The sequence below is a fragment of the Oreochromis niloticus genome, linkage group LG8, assembly GCF_001858045.2.
Source record: "Oreochromis niloticus isolate F11D_XX linkage group LG8, O_niloticus_UMD_NMBU, whole genome shotgun sequence".
NCBI classification, from domain to species: Eukaryota; Metazoa; Chordata; class Actinopteri; order Cichliformes; family Cichlidae; genus Oreochromis; species Oreochromis niloticus.
In genome coordinates, this window is record NC_031973.2 from 18,348,970 (window position 1) to 18,367,987 (window position 19,018).

At 41.0% G+C, this 19,018-nt stretch overlaps 1 protein-coding gene across 1 annotated transcript; it reads right to left on the reverse strand.

The window, feature by feature from the left end:
- Positions 1–1,974: 1,974 nt before the first annotated feature.
- On the reverse strand, positions 1,975–10,658 carry lrrc4bb (leucine rich repeat containing 4Bb). The gene is made up of 3 exons (XM_003438465.5): positions 10,051–10,658; positions 5,514–6,114; positions 1,975–5,396 (listed from the first exon to the last, which is right to left on the reverse strand). The coding sequence occupies exons 2-3, from the start codon at positions 5,754–5,756 to the stop codon at positions 3,420–3,422; spliced, it is 2,220 nt and encodes a 739-aa protein (XP_003438513.1). The 5' UTR covers positions 5,757–6,114; positions 10,051–10,658; the 3' UTR covers positions 1,975–3,419.
- Between the last annotated feature and the right edge of the window lie 8,360 nt (positions 10,659–19,018).

Genomic DNA, 19,018 nt, shown 5'->3' on the forward strand with positions numbered 1-19,018 from the left:
AAAGAAGGAAAGTGGTATGTTTCTAATAACAGACTATGTCCTTACAGGAAGCAGAAAACTGAAATCACACAAATAGTAAACAGCGAAATAATATACCTCTCAGTCACTGCATGACAGTCATTGAAGTGTAAATATTGCACATGTTGATTTTGCTATAACTCAAGAAATACACTCTTCTGTCACACTGTGTACCTGGATGAATTTCTGAGGGGAAAAAAATGACATTTAATGACAATCCATAAAGGCCCAAACTGATAATACCACATACTAAGATACAACCAACAACTGGAAATAAAAAACAAAAGAAAAAGAAAACACATGACATTTTTATATATAGTTTTTTTTGTGTAATCTAAAATTTTTGTTGTTTTGCACATTTCTCTTTCAAATCTTTTAAAGCAGACTATCTTTTTTTATATTGTTTTATCAAACAGAACAGCTTACCTTTAAAGAACCAAAAGGTCAGTCCATTTTCTTGTCTCGCAATTTGGTGTCTCAGATACCATAATCCATTTCATTAAGGAGTTTTGCCTCCAACAAACCAATAAATGTCACCTGGACAGAAGCATCCATTGTAAGCAATGGGTGATGCAGAGGATACAGACATGTCAGAACTCCATCTGTAGCCAAACTCAATAATACAATTAGGTACAGATGATCGGTATGTACAGTCTCAAGCTTGTCAACTTCATTAAAAGGGGTCATATATTTCTGAACATTACGAGAATGAGCTTTCTCTGCAGTAGCATCGAGCACAGAGTACAATGGCAGCCACAATACTAAGATGCAACAAAAGCCATCTGCGTTTCCTTCAAACGTTAATAATAACGATGATAACCTTGCATGTCGTGTTTTACAGATGCTCAGAGATTTGAAAGGAACATTTCCATGCTGATTAGGTGAGTCATCATCATCGTAATAAAACATTGCTACAGTAATGTTCAGGTAAAAAATTTGTTCCACGGTTAACGTGGAGAAATGTACCCTCATACACGGCACACAAGGAGGTATCTAGTATGCTCTTTGAAATCTGACGACGGAGCACCAAATGTAGCACATCAAGGGGGCAGCCATATGTTACGTCTTTAGAATTAATTTAGATTCTTTTTGTGTCTCTGTGGGGATACAGTTAAATCCTGCCCTCTAAATCTGTTGGACAGGTTGCTGATTTACATTGACTATGTTTTTTTAAATTATATTTATGACCAGAAATAATAACATAAGGCTGAGAAATAATAGAGGAATGCAGTTTAGACAACCCAAGTTGCAAAAAAATCAATACACATGTTCAAGGCATACTTGAAAAATGCCTTAGCTTGCTAGCATTAGAAGATGTTCCTTTCACAGATATAACAATGTGAGAGCAGATTCTGGATTTTGTCTAGTAGCATCACTCTTATTATCATCACTGTTACTATCAATACTTCATTTTATGCCTTCTTCCAGAACGCATGAGCTCATTGCTAATGGCAAAATCCTTCTTTTGAATAGAAAATACCTCATATACCATGTATAGCTTTGAGGGACACACACACACACACATCCCAGCAAAATTAGACCTTCATTACAGTCAACACTGATTTTCCATTGTCTCTGGAATAACTGGTTACTTGTCCAGTTTGCGCTCAATTGCAACAAACATTACTTTTCCTTAATTGTCTGTTCACATTTCAAACTTTGTCAGCACAAGAGCAGAAGAATTACCATGGGCGAAGACTAATTTTTGACAAACCCGCCTTCATTAAAGGATTAGATCATGAAAACATTCATCTTCCAAAACGAGAAGTGTAGCCCATCCACAGGCAAGTCGCTAAAAGCCTGTCTGACCGCGTTAACAGGACAGACAGTACGTGTCATTACCAGGGTGACTAATGGCTAAACCACTAACCATACATTCAATCCAGGTTTTAGCACAGAGAACTGCACAACGTCTCACTCTTTACCTGCGTGGTTGCCATATTGACCCGATACAACCCAATATATGATTGATTTATTTCACACGTAATGATACATGGCTAGACAACTGTACACATTATATCAAACTAACAAAAATAAAGAAATACATAGTTGAAACGCAAGAAGCGTAAATGGCATTTAACATATGAAAGTTACACTTTAAAAATGTGGATCTTACAATTGTCATACAACCAGACATTATTATTATTAATATACTGTACATTTCCTTTCATTCCAATCTTCTTAAGATGGATGTTCACTCCCTTCTTGAAAGCTGCTGCAGATAGATGTCGACTCATCCTTATGACAGCATTTCATGGCATGATTATGGTAACCACGAGCAAGGAGATCATATCAAATTCCAGTCTAAAAGCAAATATCTGGCTACTGATCTGATTCAAATAACACATTGTCAACACTTTAATTTACCCTTACAGGTCATTGCATTGGATTACCTGTTCGTGTTTGTTTTTACCATTAATTGATGCTGGCATTTAAGTATCAGAATTGTCAATTCAAATACCAAGAAGCTGGCTTTTACAAAATACATAATACACTTTCAGAACACAAAAGTTTGTAATGATTATTACTGAAACAACAGACAAAAGTTTGTCAAACAGAGATCTGCATTTACTGTAATACAACCTAAATGGACTTTATGCCACAAAGCCAATTCAAAGATTCACAATGAGTGTTGCAATTGAGCCCTTATGTTTCTGAGAAGTAGCCAAACTTAAAACATATCATAACAAACCTCAACTATCGCCGCCCCTGATTATTCACAAAGAAACAAACTATACCAGCTTATACATCCACCCCAAAATATGTCTGCATCAGAGTCTGCAATGATACATATTTAGATGAAAATATATTTATATAATTTGTGGATTTTTCACAGTAGTTTGCACTGTACCCTTTTGTCCATCTATTTATGCCTACATAATTTTCACCTTGAGGGAGTCTTTTGAGTCACTTGAGAGAGAATGTGGCTCGTGTTTTTTTTGAGGAAGAAAAATGTCTCTTGGATTTTACTCTGCAATATCTCTGGTCTTCAGTGTGGCAAGTGCTGTGCGTGTCTTTCAACTCTGCTGGCCAACAACGGTTTGGGGACTGATTACTCTGAAAGGCTAGTTTTTTTTTTTTTTCCTATGAGAACACAGCTTGTAGAAACTGCAAAAAACATTTGCTTTGGCACAGATTTACATTGTAGCAATGTCCATTCCTTGATCTCCATGGCCATGATCGTTACTACAAACACAAGTGGGCCATTGTGGTAATCCTTGGCTCAGTACACTGTCACAGATAAGTCTATGTGTTTGTGTATTGCCTTTTCAGTCTATCCTCTTTCCTAGTGTAATGTCAGTGCACTCTAGTGTCTAATCATTCTGCACATAAACCCAAGATCAATCCCCTCTCTGTCGTCAACTCTCGCTCACTCTCACTCGATACTCTCACTTTTGCTGTTAGATTTGAGTCTCTTGTACATTTTCCTTCGAACTCCCCTTGAAAAGAAGAGGTTCCATTTGTGGATTCTGGCTTTGGCCCATGAAACCCTTGATCGATCCATGTAAGCCCATGGTAGGCATGGGCAGAGACATAGGCAGTGGTGGGGACATCGAACTGGGGAGGGTGTTGGTGCCATTGCCCGATGAGGTGAGCAAGTTAGATGTGGAGATCGGGACAGAGGTACAGGAGATAGGGATATCTTGACCTTGCTGGCTCTTGTTACTCAGGATCCCTCCTGGCCCCATCCCTTCAGTGCCAATACTAAGACCCATCACATTGTTGTTGAAATGATGTGTCTTGTAATAATGGTTTAGCGTATCGGTACGACCAATGTTGGGAAGGTTGACTATTTCTGGATGATGTATCCGTAGGGTTCCTTCTCCACCTGTTCCAGAATTCATTGTCGAACCACCTGAGATGCCACTTCCTGCTCCAGCTCCGATCTCATCTTCTACATTCACAATTTCAATGGCTCTGGCTGGGCCGTGGTGCTTGTGTAGCTGGTGTTGCTTACGGAGTTTATAGAAGACCACCAACATTACTGCTGCCATGAAAGTAATGGCCACAAAGCAACCAATGATGATCTTAGTTGTTTTCATTACATCATCCAGGCCTGGAATGTTAGTTACATGTTCTGGGGGCTCAGTCACTGTATTTTCAGGAGCTCTATTGATTCGTGGAGACAGTGAGGAGAGAGAAGAGAGAGAAGGCGTTATAGTAACACCAGGTTGGTGGACAGTAGGATTAGGAAAATCTATGAAGGTCTCGTTAATATACTGTCTTGCAGACTCCTCCTCGTCTGTTCTTGGCTCTAGTGTTTCCACAGTGACGGTGGTGAAATAGCTGTAGGTGTTGCTGGGGTCCGAAGCAGATACATTGAGAACGGCGGATGCAGTGGTATTTCCAGCAGAGTTGGTTACCATGCAAGTGTACTGTCCTGTGTCTTGCATGGTCACATTTGTGAAGTTCAGTGTTCCGTCATGGAGCACTGAGATCCTAACTCGGTATGATCCGTGGGTCATCAGCGTGCCATTTGGAGTGAACCAGTTCACAGAGGTCATTGACGTTCCAGTACGACATTTCAGCTCAGCAGCCATGCCTTCAGTGACATTGAGGTCAGTGGGTGGCTCAACAATCACTGGGGCATAGCAGGTAAAGTGGCTCTGGTCTAGTTCTCCAATGTACTTGCCCTTTAGACCTGGGGGCGCGTGGCAGCGAGCACAACAAGTGGTGTTGCTGGGAACTGTTTCTTTCAGCCACCAGCTGAGCCAGAGAACATCACAGTTGCAAACCCAAGGGTTATGGTTTAGATGTACCCTCTCCAACTGGTGCAGAGGGGTGAAGAGGTCATGAGGCAGGGAATGCAGGGAATTGTGAGAGAGGTTCAGCTCCTCCAAGTTTTTGAGGTCATCAAAGGCATTGCGTTCAATGACTGACACTCTGGAGTGCATTAGCCACAGTTTGCGAAGTGAAACTAGACCCTGGAAGGATCCAGGCCGGACTATCCCGAGCTGGTTCCCTGATAGCTCCAACTCCTCTAGTCGCACTAATGGGGTGAGGTTAGGTATGTCCTTCAAGCCACACATGCCAAGATTCAAGAAGCGCAAGTTTATCAGACCTTCAAAGGCAGCCTCTGAGATGAAATCCAGCTTCCTGAGTTCCCCTAGGTCAAGACGCCGTAAAGAGGGAACACGATGAAAGGCAAACGCCGGCAGCGTCTCGATTGGGTTGTTTCTTAGCCATAGTTCCCTTAGCTTGCTTAGATACTCAAAAGCTTGGGATGGCACCACTGTAAGACGGTTGTCAAAAAGCTCCAGTGTATTGAGGTTAGGAAGACCATTAAAAGCTCCCACCTCAATCTGTCGGATGTGGTTCTTTGAGAGCTGGAGGATTTCCAAATGTCGCAGATGCTTAAATGTGTCAGACTTGATCACCTAGTGTGGAAACAAGAAAAGGGAGGCATATTGTAGCAAAATTAAACATAATGCCCTCAAGGTATATATCTTTAAAGTCTTAATGTGTTTTCCATTTGTGGATGAAACCAAAATTACCTGAATTGAGTTCTCTTGTAGATTGAGGTATCTTGTGTTCTCTGAAATACTGTCAGGGATTTGATCTAAACTCCTCCTTGTACAGATGACACGGCTTGCCTGATTGGAGCAGATACAGGGGGAGGGGCACGGGGGTGCTGCCTCTGTCAGCTGAGGTCCATGGTTGTGAAACCACAACAAAAGTTGGACCAACCAGAGGAGGGGGAAAGGGGTACCTGGGCTGGTCACCATGACAACACGCATGGCAACTGAGTCATGACCTACCCCTATTGCTAAGAAGTTGATAGGTCACCTCCAATCAAGCGACTTTAGGTGCTTATCTTGATGTTCATATTTAACGCTCTGATTCTCTTTTGCTCCTTCAAGCAGCTACTTAAAAACTGAGGAAAAAGTGCAATGCTATATTAAAGACTTTATCAATAATAGATTCTTATTTTGCTTTTGCTCATAGTTCCTTGGTAATCAAACACTTGGGCTTTCTCAATTTTTCATTTTAGAGAACTCTGCATTTTCTTCCCATGACAATTATTAGAAGAGAAATCAAATTTAGGGGAGGATTTGCTTGTGAAAGTGTTGTCACGATGGAGGCTGTTGGTTCTCACTGTAAGGGAAGAGACAAAAGAAGAGAGAGGAAGGAGGTCAAGTGAGTGCACAGTGCAGAAAGATTTACTTTACAAGCCTAGGACACACATACAAGCATTTGCAGAACTGAACTGAAAATCCCTAAATATCACCAATATCTCCTTTGGAATAATGGTACGACTTTCTATTCTAAAGACGTGTCTATCAACCACTGAGTCAGCTGCCATTTAAGTTTAAACCTAACATCGGGGTCATGGTCTGAAATGGCCACAAAATTCTAAAACTGCAAGTTGGGTCACAAGTGCTGCAGCAGATCCATTAGGATGACAGTCTCGTCATCCACTTTATGATACTGGCATTCTTCAAGCCAAATACGCACTGACAGAGGTAGACTCTCACATTCCCAAAGAATGCAAAGTGGTTGTATGCAGTTACAAGTCCATGTGGCCCTAAGGTTAATGCAGAAATTCATGCAATCCATCATGAAGCAGCAGCACAGCATTACAAATGAGGTAACAAATGATGCCTGCATGCAGTAGTTTAGCAATTAAGACATGAAGGAATGATTATTGACTCTTGACATTTTACTGCAATGCACATGCGGTGCCCAATATGCCACGCTAAATCGGACAAGATTCCCCCAACAACTAAAACTGATGAACGAGACATGAATATGACAACTGGATTATACAGAAAGAGGAAAAAATGGTGCAAAATAAGCTTTTCTGTTTTGGGTTTTTTTTGGAATTCCTGAACGTGCATTGTGTTTTTCAAAAGCCTTGTTTTGGTTAATCAAGTGTCACACACACACACACACACATCTTGAAACAGAAATGGCTGCGAGCATCAGCAGACTCACTAAATTTAGAAATGCTTGGGCTGTTCCCCTTATAATGATTAGAAAGAGAAAGTGCTCATTGTTTTCTCAAGCACATAATTCTCGTCACTATGACTCTGGCAGTCACAAGTCTGTCATGTCTGAGAACAAATGATAAAAGATCCTTGTTTCCTGACACTAATATAAACACAATGTCACCTCTATCGATACGGCATTTAAAATAACTCTTGGATGCATTTTAAAAATAAAAGAATCTCTTATTACTGTAATAAACTGTTTATTCTTTCTTTTTTATGAAACAGCTCCATGGCAGTCCTTAGCATCTCCTCTCCTATGCAGCGACGATGCATGCGCCTAGAAACACTGTTGCTGTGGCAACCTGCTCACTCACCATCTTGTGTTTTTACTGTCCAGTGCCCTATTCCACATTACTGTGTTTAGCTGAGCTTGATCAACATTTTGTGTCCAAAATGGATAAACAGCGCCTTTGCTGTCTAAATCAAAATGCATTTAACTCAAAGCTTACAGTGTATGCTTGCAGTATTTGTTATTATAACACACTCGGTAAGAAAAGCCAAAGCTGAATTTTGGAATTCTGTTCATAGGAGACAGAACAAGGTTGAACTTTGGCCTTCAGCATAACAACAGGAGGAACAAATCTGCAACGAATCTTAATCGTCAAGGTCTGAGGATCAGGTCAACATTGGTTTTCATCTAAAACATACTTCGAAGAAGTTAAAGCAGCTATTAAGAAAGCTCGTAAGGGAATGTATGCTAAAAATAGACTTTTTTCAGATGCTTTGCACATCCCACTGACTCTCTCGCCCTGTCTCTTTCTCTCTCTTCGACACATGCCCACATCCAGATCTACAACCATCGTAACTGTAACTGACACAAAGAAATGACAGCACATACGTACATCCCAGATAAGCTCATGAATGTAGACGTGTGAATACAAATAAACCTAAATATTACAGTAAGCAGCTCCTTTGCGCCAGTCCTCATTATGGTGCTCTTTACACTGCTGTCCTTCCTTGAAGAGTCTCCCACTCATCCCCATCTCACAGCTAATTATGCATTTCAATAATCTGACTGGCTCTCTTAGACATCGGAATTGTATCTGATTCAGAGTAGAGGTCTGATAGTTGCAATGATTCATGAAAGCATCAAAGCAAAACATCATTAATATTCAGCCGGCCAAAGAAGTACCAGTGTTTCATACGCTGCTACTTCATTAAAAACACACAGTGATGGTGGTGCTACGCCTTTCTTTCCTCCCTTTTTTTTCCTTTTAAATTGGGCGGTGTTCAAAGTATCATATAAACACAGCTGGATGGAAAGTATTTCCAAATTCCTCCAGCCACTTTCATGACACTTGAAGTCTAGAAAGAAATGGTGAAGTTTTGGCCCCACACACAGCATTTTTCCAAAAACAAAAACAAAACTTGCTTCCTTCATTGCATCACTGAGGGAAAGATGCATCCCCATTGAATAAAAACCCGCTGGCCCTTGTAATCAATAAGTTGTTTAATGCAGCATTTTTTCCCTTAAGTACAGTTTAGCACTTGAGCTGCATTTGTTCGTTGCATTACATGGGAAATGTCACTAAATGAGGTGGTGCAACCAGTCAGCGGAGAGCACCACACTGTATTGTAAAGAGCTGTATTGTGGGAGAGACCTTGAACCTGCAAACATGCCTGTTGACTTCACCTGCCATCTTTAAGTTCTCGACAGCAGGAAAGCTACAAAATACACCGCGATGGTCTTTATTTCTAGAATCTTGGCCCATCTGATCTTGTCGCAGTTGGCCTTCTTCCTGATCTTTGTGCAAAATGTGTTTTCTAGGGCTTCTTGACATAGCTGAAACATTGGCCACATTAAATTCTTCAAACCAATTTCACTTAAATGAATCTCTCTCTCTTTGTGTTTTTTTTTTAAATTTTAGCCCTTTGTGTTCGTGTCAAAAGCAGATTGCAACGATGTAGATATTGATTATTCGATCAGGCCTGAGAGATCGCTCACTCGTGAAAAGACAAATTAGCTGAAAGCTGCTGACCAACTGCTACAAACCAATCACATCATCGCGAGTGCCTGATTGTATCAATGTCTTCCACTCCACAACTGTCATTAATGTTTATGAAGAAGCCAAAAAAACAGATAAATGGAGAAAAAAAAATGTGGTCCTGTTGTTTTCAATAAAAACTGAGGCTGTGGGTTGCTTTCTTGAATACAAGCCCCAATTAAACCTCGTGTATTTACAGATGCTCAAGATGAACACAAAGCGACACAGGTGCAGCAGGGCCAAGATCATCTACTGTAACTATGACAACACCAGATTGATTCAGGACGTGGGAATTGGGGTAGGATGGATGGGACGCATTTCACCAGTATGGATACATCAACCACTGTTAGAGAGAGAGAGAGAGAGAGAAAATGACAAGCTCGTGGCAAACGTCTTCAGACTTTTAACAATTGCAAGTTGTTGTTTTTTTTCTTCTTCCCCTTATTTTTTTTCCATCACATCTCAAAAAACCATAACTTGCCCATTTTTTTCTACCCTGCAGTCGCAACCTCAGATCTGCAATCTCTCCTCATCATATAGCCTGTAGCATAATATCTCCTACAATTGAACAGAATGGCCTTATTCATCTATGCAGCTGCGCTCACTACGGCGCACCTTCTCGGGAACGCAATTGAAATTCTGAATAGGCCTAATTCTGCACATGCTGCATTACAAAATGGCTTGCATCCATCCTCTCTTCGGCGGAATAACAACACGACTGCACGCAAAATAACCTTTAGGTTCATTGCTGACTGGGAAATATCACCTGTGTAGATGTGCAATGCATAGGTTTGCGCGTAGAAGCGATTCCTTTTAATGCATTCGCTCTACACAACTAGCACAGATTTATTCCGCTGGCATCGACGTGGACTGTGTGCTCATGTTAATTATTTGCTTAAATCGTTATGCATCTCAGCTTTTTGCCACACTCAATTTTTTGTCCCCCCCTTTGGCATCTCATGACTGTTTTCAGCATCACTCTCGATTAGGTAACAAATGTAATAATTACGCCAGCCATTTCACTCCCTTCTACCTGTACAGCCAAAATAGCCTACCTTAATGTTTCGGCGTCTGCGGCGTGAGGTCGATGTTTTCTCTCCCCCTCTCCGATCGTCAGTTTTCCAACCTCGCTATCAGTCTCTCCTCTTTTTTTTCCTCCTCTTCCCTAAATTGATTCGCTTGTTTCCACGGCTGTGAGCTGGCTCTTGTTCTTGTAGGCTAGATCCGCAGCGCCAACGCAACGCGGGGGGCTACAGTGATGGCAGGTTAAAGATGAACACAATCCACACACACGCGTGCGCGCGGAAAAAAACAGAGATCGGCTTCGGGATCGCCGAGGAAAAAAATGGTGTTATAATTATGGCACGGAGGAACGAGGTCGGGGACGAGTGCATCGATGCGCCTTATCATCCTTGGAGAGGAACGCAGGTAGCAAACGCGACGGCGCCCGCTGGGCAGAGCAGTTTGCGTCCAGCATAAGCGGCTCTTTACGCACATTCCGTATGTTTCAGTCTGAATCCGACTAAGACAGCATTAGGAGAAGAGACGAAGGAGCACCGACCCGTGGATGTGGCTGCGTTTCTTTGGGTGTATTAAAGTGAACGTTCAGAGCCGGATTCCAAAATGAGAGATATTTCACGTGTTTGCTTTCCGCGTGTTTTGTGTCTCACATCCCCCGGTGAAACTTAAGCTCTGGGCTTGTTATGAGTAGCCGTGTAGTCACATATTTATTAATATGACTCAGCAGCACTGTATGATCAGGAGGGTAACCTGAGTCAGTTCGTCTCCCTATCAAGTGAGATTTTGAGCATTTATTATTATTATTTTATTATTATTTCATGGGCACTTTCTTTTAAAAGCCACCAAATATTAACAGGAATCAACCCTTCTGATTCACTGAAAGAGTTTTGTAGACTCTGTAATGTTCCCATAGCTAGCAAGGGCATTTGTTTTTGTAAGATTATATCTAGCAAATCAATGAGGCCTGCTTTCTGCAGACTGTGCATATGAGTGTTTACTCCTAGCCTTCCCACCCTCTTGAAAGGCTTCTGTACTGGACTTGTTAGATTTAAGCTGTAAATAAGGAAGCCACCAGCACTATTACTTCCTGTCAGCACCCAAACATGTAGAACACATACACTGCAGGCCGGTGAAGATCCTGACCGTGAATTAAACCATACTTCTGAGCCTTGCAAATGTAGACGTGAAATATTTTGTTAAGGTTTTCAATTCAGCTGGCTACCCATCATCATGAAGCGTAATGTAGTGAATTGAGAACAGTATGACCAAGTAAGTGGCCAGTTAAAGAGATGTTAGCTCATAAGTGACTTCCCTCTATTGAGCATTGTCATGTATGTGTCCACATGTGTCAGAAGTACAGAAGAAGAGAAGCCCCCTTTGCAGCTTTAAACTACCAAAGACTACTTTGTGGGTAAAAATAAATCTCAGTGCATCTTTGCTCTGTCTCAGCTCACACTAAAGGTCAAAGGACAGAAAAGGCCAGTGATGCTTCAGAAAGACCCCCGAGATATATGCGCTCTCTCTTTCCCTCCATCTCTCTCTCTCTCGCCTTCCTTCCCTCCCTCACCCTTTCCCTTGCTCCTACCCTCCCTCTCAGTGAATGCCGTAGTGAGCATTGTTCACGACCACTAGCTTTTACTGAAAGCTGCACAGCAATGAGGTCTCTGTGCCTTTTGCCTCTCTCTTCCTCTACCCTCCCCCTCCTCTGGCTCTCTCTCTCTCTCCCACCCATCTACCTCTCTCTCCTTCCCTCTCTTTCTCACTCTATCTCTCTCCCTCTATTAAATTTCCAGTCACACAGTGGTGCAGAGGATATTCCTCCTTTCCCTCTTTCTTCCTCTTCCCTCATTCCCTCTCATTCATGTTAAAATCTTAGCCCATATTCCGTCTCTCATCCAGCCCTGGACGCCTTTCACTGCTTTTCCGCCACTCTCGGCTCCTCTCTCCGTACATCTTTTTTGCCTTCCATCCCCCGCACCATTTAAAATGATTCCATGCCGCCCCTGCCAAACCCACCCTGTGCCTTTGCTCTCCTTCCTTCCCCCCACTTTCTACTCTATGTCCTCACTGTGTCATTGCACATTGTATCTGATATTCCCCTTATGCATGTATAGTACGCTTGTGTGTGCGCAGGCACCCTTGAGCGTGTGTGTAGGAGCGGTGGACTGGAGGGAGGGAGAAGGACATGCATTTGTGCACAGTAAATGAACAAACGCTCATTGCTGTATTGCTTGTGTCATCAGTGCAGGAAGGCTCTCAGACGCGAAATACAGCAGAGAGAGCTAATCCCGCTATCCAGAAGACGGGCACATGGCATTTCTAATACAACCCAAACCCCATAAACTCTTAATGCTGTGTTAGGAGCCACAGGGGAGGAGAAAGGGAGGGCGAAGAGGATTTGGCAGCAACATGCTACTGCCAAGACATATGTGGCATGCTGATAGCACTAGAGAGGTGCAGCTCACACTGTGTGGAAGCGTTGGAGGGGTGCTGATACACATCAGTCACTTGTATCGTTTTAGGAGCGACAGGCCTCGCCACTCTGGAAGTGGGTGACTGAGTAATTGCACGTAGTTCAAAGCGAAGATTAAAAATGTCGCTAATTGTTGGAGCAGCACCTCTGACGTTTGGTTCAGTCGGAGCACACAGGTGATCTGTTTAGTGGTCCCAACGGCATTCAAGTGAAATTTTAAACCAACTTATATTTCAGTTATTTTTAGAGATTTTATTGAAAGAAAGAAAAAAAAGTTGAGTTGGCGCTCATTGCCATCTGGTGCCAGAGAATAAGAGCGATACAAGAGAGTTTCTACTTATTCGTGGCGACATCCCTGTGCGTGCACGTGTGTGTGTGTGTGTGTGTGTGCGTGTGTGTGTGTGTGTGAGGGAAAGAAAAAAACACAGAGAAAAATCCTGGTGTCACAGTATCTTAGCAACTGCCTCCATCTCCTTGGAGACAAGAAGTGACATCACTTCCTGTCTGTGAGAACTCAGTTTTGGTTTGTACACAGTGTGTTTGTGCATATGATTTGGAGGACTTGGATGTGTGCTGGCGTGCTGCCATGTTCGTATGCAGATGTGGGCCCGCAGTGTGCGCACTAATCCAAGGAGGAAGTAATCCACTGTTTCACCGAGGGCGAGAAGATTAACTGAAAGAGGAAAGTTAAACTTATGTGTTTGTTTTTCAGTCATTGTTTTGTGAATTTGGGTGTAAGATAGTGAAGCGGTAACATCGAGGTGGATACTGACACAACGTTTAGGTCCAAATATTTGTTCAAGTCATCCGGTTTCAACTAATTTTCACCCATGAATATCATTTGTAACCTATTTAAGATAATTATTATGTTTATTTTATTATTCACTTTGTAAAACACTTGCTTTCCTCTTTTTTATCTTTACTGCTAAAATACCAAGTTTAAGAGTTTTCTTCTGTTTATATTGGCCTCCTAAACACCCGCTGAGCTCCACTCAGAGAAAACATCATCTTCAACTGCCATCTTGTGACCAACAGAATGTAGTGCAATTACCATTCATTATGAGTTATAAGTTATTTCCTTTAAGGAGTTTACCAGCAACATTTTGAACTACATTTCATTCATTTGCACAGTTAAAAAATATCTTTTTTCCATGCGTGGCCTTCAGCCTGACCATTGGCACATACAGTAGAAGGTTTAAGGCCCCTCCCCCTTTTCGTTTGGGAAAAAATGAAAAATCCAAAAAATGTCAATATATGGAAGAAGAAAGTGTCATAATAGGATGCTGTGACGTCTGCTTGGAGAATCCAGTCATACCTGTCTTGCCAAATGCATGCACATTATCAGATGTTGCATGTGTGGCCGATTTCTACCTATAGGTGGAGCTAGTGTGGTTGAGATACACAAAGTTTGACAAAACTACTATCCCTGATCAGTGTGCTAACTCTGACAACCTTTAAGCATACAGCTATAAATTCTTTCAAATTTATAAAGAAAAAATCTATTCAGCTTCCTTGGTTTGTCCCCATTAAAATGCTGTTTGTTTTCAGTTTGAATCCCTGCCATTTCATGTAACATAACATTTCACATTGAGAGATGTGCCTATGCGCTTGGAGGTTTGATATACACCATATATTGCAGGAAGCATGGTACAGAAAATCCTGAGATAAGTCTCAAGAGCTGTTTTCAAGAAAATTTGGCAGAGTGACTGTAAAATGTTAAAAATGCAAAATGACTCTGAATGAAATTGCCAAGAAAGATCATGACATAAACCACAGACCCTGCCAAAAATCTGGGTCAATACATGAGAGAATACCGAGCTTTAACCTTCCGTGTGCAGATTATTACTATGCAAGGCCTCCGTGAATCAACAAAGTCAGCAACACACAAAGCCAGACCATCAAACAGATCAGCATACGATTTACAAGATGTCCCAGGGGATATCAGTGTCCAGCGTGTGCCAAGCCAGTACCTCAGCAAATGTTGCACACTTCAGCAAGTCATTCTTATTCCGCTACACATCTTTATCATTAAAGCTTCCTCAGTCAAAGGGAAGAGCGGAGGAGAAGTCAAAGGCTGCAAAGTCACTGCTGCAGAAACCTAAGCCAGAAAAGCAGACATGTACACATGCAATGCAACCTGGACGTTTCCAGACATTACACAGCAAGCATGACGATGTATATGTCTGTCTTTTCCTGTCAGCTCCCTGGACTTTGATGTGATGTAGGAACTGGTGATAGTCTGGTGCATTCACAGCCAGTAGGTGATTGTGATTGAAGGAAACAGGTGATTAAATATACTATATTACTATATAAATACAAACACTGGAAAATTTGCTTTTGTAATTTTGTAGATAAATAAAAAATTAAAAGCAATTTTAATACATTTATAACCAACAGGTATAACATTACAAAGCTCATGTCAAGTCCCACCTTAAGTGAAGTTATTAAAAATACAGTTCAAATCAGTTATTGTATTAAATATTAATGGTTCTAAGAGGGTAAAGTCTTATTCTTTTCTGTTTCCTCCTTATCTTTACCTCACCACTAGGTTTACAAATCTCAGGAGTTCTTGAATGGACAGTATTCACATTTTGATTTTAGTTTATTTCATCAGCTAATATATGAATACAATGATTTCGACTAAACGTTCATCAAACACTATAACATAACGTTTTTGGACATGCTAGCATTCTGACGTTAGACTTGAGTACTGTGAATGAGGAAGCCTGATAGATGATAACAGAATCAGTTTATTCCCGGATCACAAAATTCCTTTATTAAGCCATGGTAGGTCTACATGTGATGCAACCTTTCTGTACATTTGAATGAGCAGAATGTGTCATGAGTCACACTACACTGTTTTGTTCAGTAACAGAGCAACAAATAAGCTAATTGATCAGCCACAATAGAAAGGAAAAAGCATAAATAATGAGCAATTCAATTCACGCAGACTCATTAATAATATAGTACAATCTGACCGAAGCTGAGTAAGCATTTTACAAACGTCAGTCCTAGAGGAAGTGTCTAAGCAATTATTTAATTTTATGCAGATTCTTTTGGTTGTTTTAACTTTTTGTCTTTTGTTTTTTTTCCTGATTTTGTGGTCTTGTCTTGAGGATCTTTGTTTGATTTGTTTTGCCATGGTTTTCCTGGAAGGTTCAGCTGCAAAAAATAAATAAATAATGAATGTATTGCAGTTAGTACAGGGTAAATTAAACTACAACTAATACTGCTGAAATTACTGCAGGCAGTGAGAGTGTTCCCACTGGATATGTGTAATTTGGAATATCAGAACTTTGATCCGACTGCACTGTTCAAATATTCCAAACGGGAAGATATATAATGCAAGATTAGATTATTTGGCTCATATTATAGAAAACATCTGGTGGAAACTGCTGTTTCCACTTCTGCCTGTGGGCGTGAACATACAACAAAATACTGACCACCTGGCACACAGAGCCAGTGTGAAGATGCCAGTATAGTCTGGTCTGTATTATTGTTGACCAATACATGTAAAAATGATGCAAATCCAGGTGAATCTATGTTTATTTGTATCTGTGTATCCAGCACTTTTTGCTTAAAAAAACAACGTAACTTGTGTAATTACCTCTTTGCAGACCATCTTCCTTGCATTTTTGTTGCAAGGACATGACAGAAGTCCTTTCTTCTCATAAAACAGACAGTTAACAACAAGTTTGTCGTCCATCTTTCTGTTATTTGGCACAGTGTAGTTTGGGTCATAGGTGTGATGCAAGGCCACCACGACCACCTTTTTATCTCCTTTGAGACAAACAGACAACACGAGTGATAACGTGCAGAAAAAATACCAAAACAAATAAAAAACTTCTCATAGATTGTGATGTGTTTACCTGAGATGTTTGATAAAGCTGAATTAATGTCCGTCTCAAAACGACTGACAATGGGAACGAAGACAATAACAGCATCACTATGCTCAAGTGACTCCTCTTGTATTGCTCCTCGTTTGAAGAGTTTTTTGAGAAATTTCTCATGAGAGTCCATCGTCTGTCCATCAACATGTGAATAAATTTTTACTTTTCCTGTTGGAAGAAAAAAATGAATAGCATCAGAGTTCAGATTATTCACGGCCCTGTTGTTCTAGTCTAGGATCCCAGAGATCAGGGAGTCTCAAAAATACACACAACTCTTATACTTAGCAATTTAATCTTTTGTATGACTTTTCACTTTTCAAGACGAAATTATGTAAAAGCAAGGAAAAAATTAAATAAGTGGAAGAATTTATTGTTACATAGGCAAAGACAACTGGAAATACAGTACATAAATACAATTGTAACAAGCTTGAAAGTCAATATTTGGCACGACCGCCGTTATTCTGCAACAAAGTCTGAACTCTCTTAGTCAGCTTTCTCTTCATTTGTACAACGACAGTATTTAGACTAGTTAAATAGTTCTCCAGACTTCTTGAAGGACATTCAAAGCTCTTCTCTGGATGTTTCTGTCTTTTGTTTTGTTCTCTGCAAAGATGATCCCACACTGCTTCAATAATGTTGAGGTCCAGGCTCTCGGGAGGCCAATCCATGACTGATGCGGTTCTAATGTGTATTTTTCTATCCAGGTGCTTTTACTACATTGGCAGTGTGTTTGGGATCATTGTTATACTGAAAAATGAAGCTGTTTTAAATCAGTGCTTTCCATATGGTGGATCAAAATCTGATGCTACTTTTCTACAATTATAATTGCATCAATTTTGACAAGACCCCCAACACCAGTGGCTGAAACGCAGCCCTAGCCCTCACTAGCTGCAACCACCAAACACACACAGCTCTCTGGCACCAGAGCTCACCTTTCTCTGGGCTTAAATACCTTTAGTTGCTGATGTGAGTCAACTGTACAAAAGAAAAAGGTGGCACCTAAGGCATGAGACAGTAGGACACACCCACACAGGCAACTTCAGGAGGAGGCCCTGCTAGGGGCGTAACATTTGGATTCATCACTCCATTAGACCTGTTGCAGCTGATTTTCAGTCCAGATCTTCAGTAATTTAGCATACCTCAGCCTTTTTTTCTCTATTTCCCTTCCTTAAGAATTCTTGATAGCTAAGAGTAGATGGAACAACTGAGGAGCCAGATGGATCTCTCAGGTCATGTGTCAGGTCTTGGCTGGATATTTTTTTCCTGTTTTAAAGGCATGACTTTCAGATACTGTTCATCTTCCTGTTGTATATAGGTTTTGCCACATATTCTTTTGTCCTCCACTTGTCCAATTTCCTCATGTAACAAGTTTTTAGGCAATCACATTGTTGGTGCAAAAATGCCATTTTATGCTGTTTAAGCTGAGTTATCTTTGGCGTGTTTCAAGGATTAAATTAACAAAATGGGAACAAATGCTGTGTTTTGCAACAGGCACCTATTAACAAGATACAATTAATTTATTTGCTTTGCTTTCTTTATGTGTTGGCATAACACCAGTACATCTCTTGAGTTAGGTGCCTTATTAATGCTTGCTAATGCTAATAGGTCGGTGTTAGGTGGCATAAACAAAGCTTTCCAAATGGTCAGCTACAAAGACTGGACTGAAAATGAGTGAAAAGCAGCTAACGTCAAAAGAGAGAATTATGGCTTAAGACCAAAAAAGAAAATACATGAAATTACAGCTCTTTGGAACAAAATTTAAAGAAACGGGGAGGCCCAAGACTTTTGCACAGTATTGTAGTTTCACTTTCACACATATATTCTATAAAACAATTTATTCAAGCTCCTTGGTGGTAGGAGCTTGAATGGTAGGCCGTTTCTGAGTAGAATTCGTATATATATAAGCAGTTAAACTTACTTTTGTTCATGTTGTTGTTCTTCCGTTCCCTGCTAGCCTCTGATACAGGAACCTGACGCTGAGGACTTGCTTTCGCTTTCACTTGAGATCTTATCTGTTATGACGCACTTTGCCTGTAATGTCAAAGTCTGGCCGGCAGGTGTCAGTGTTGTGTCATTGCTGGGCATGCTGAAAGGAACTTGATGTCATGTAGAAATGTTATGTAGTAATCCTTATATATTTGACAGCTGGAGGAAACTGGATGGCCTTTTTAACCCTTAAAAAGGACATGCTGAAAAAGAAGGGAACTTGAAGACACAAAAATACACCAGACCAGCTGCAGTGCATGATGCCACCCCCTAAATATCTGGAATCAGTCCTTCAGCTGTGTTCAGAATGGCAATTTACACATCTGAAGTCAAGAATAAATCATTCCTTTCAAGCCGTATATTAAAAAAGAAGATAAAAATGTTGTTAATTGGCCTCCAGATATACAAGCAACACTGTGTGACTACATGTTTGTCACTTAACAAAACAGTTCTGTGTGTGCACTTTTTTTTTCCAAAGAGGGTGTGAACGGAAACTGTGGGAGTGATTCTTCACCCATCTGTAATATAAAGTTGCCTGGCTCATCTGTATCTTCCCCCAGTGTCTGATCGGAGTCAGGACAAGCCGACGAACCCTCCCTCCAGGCTTCGCTTGCCTCTGACAAATGAGCCGTGCCGCTGATGGAGTGAGTGGTC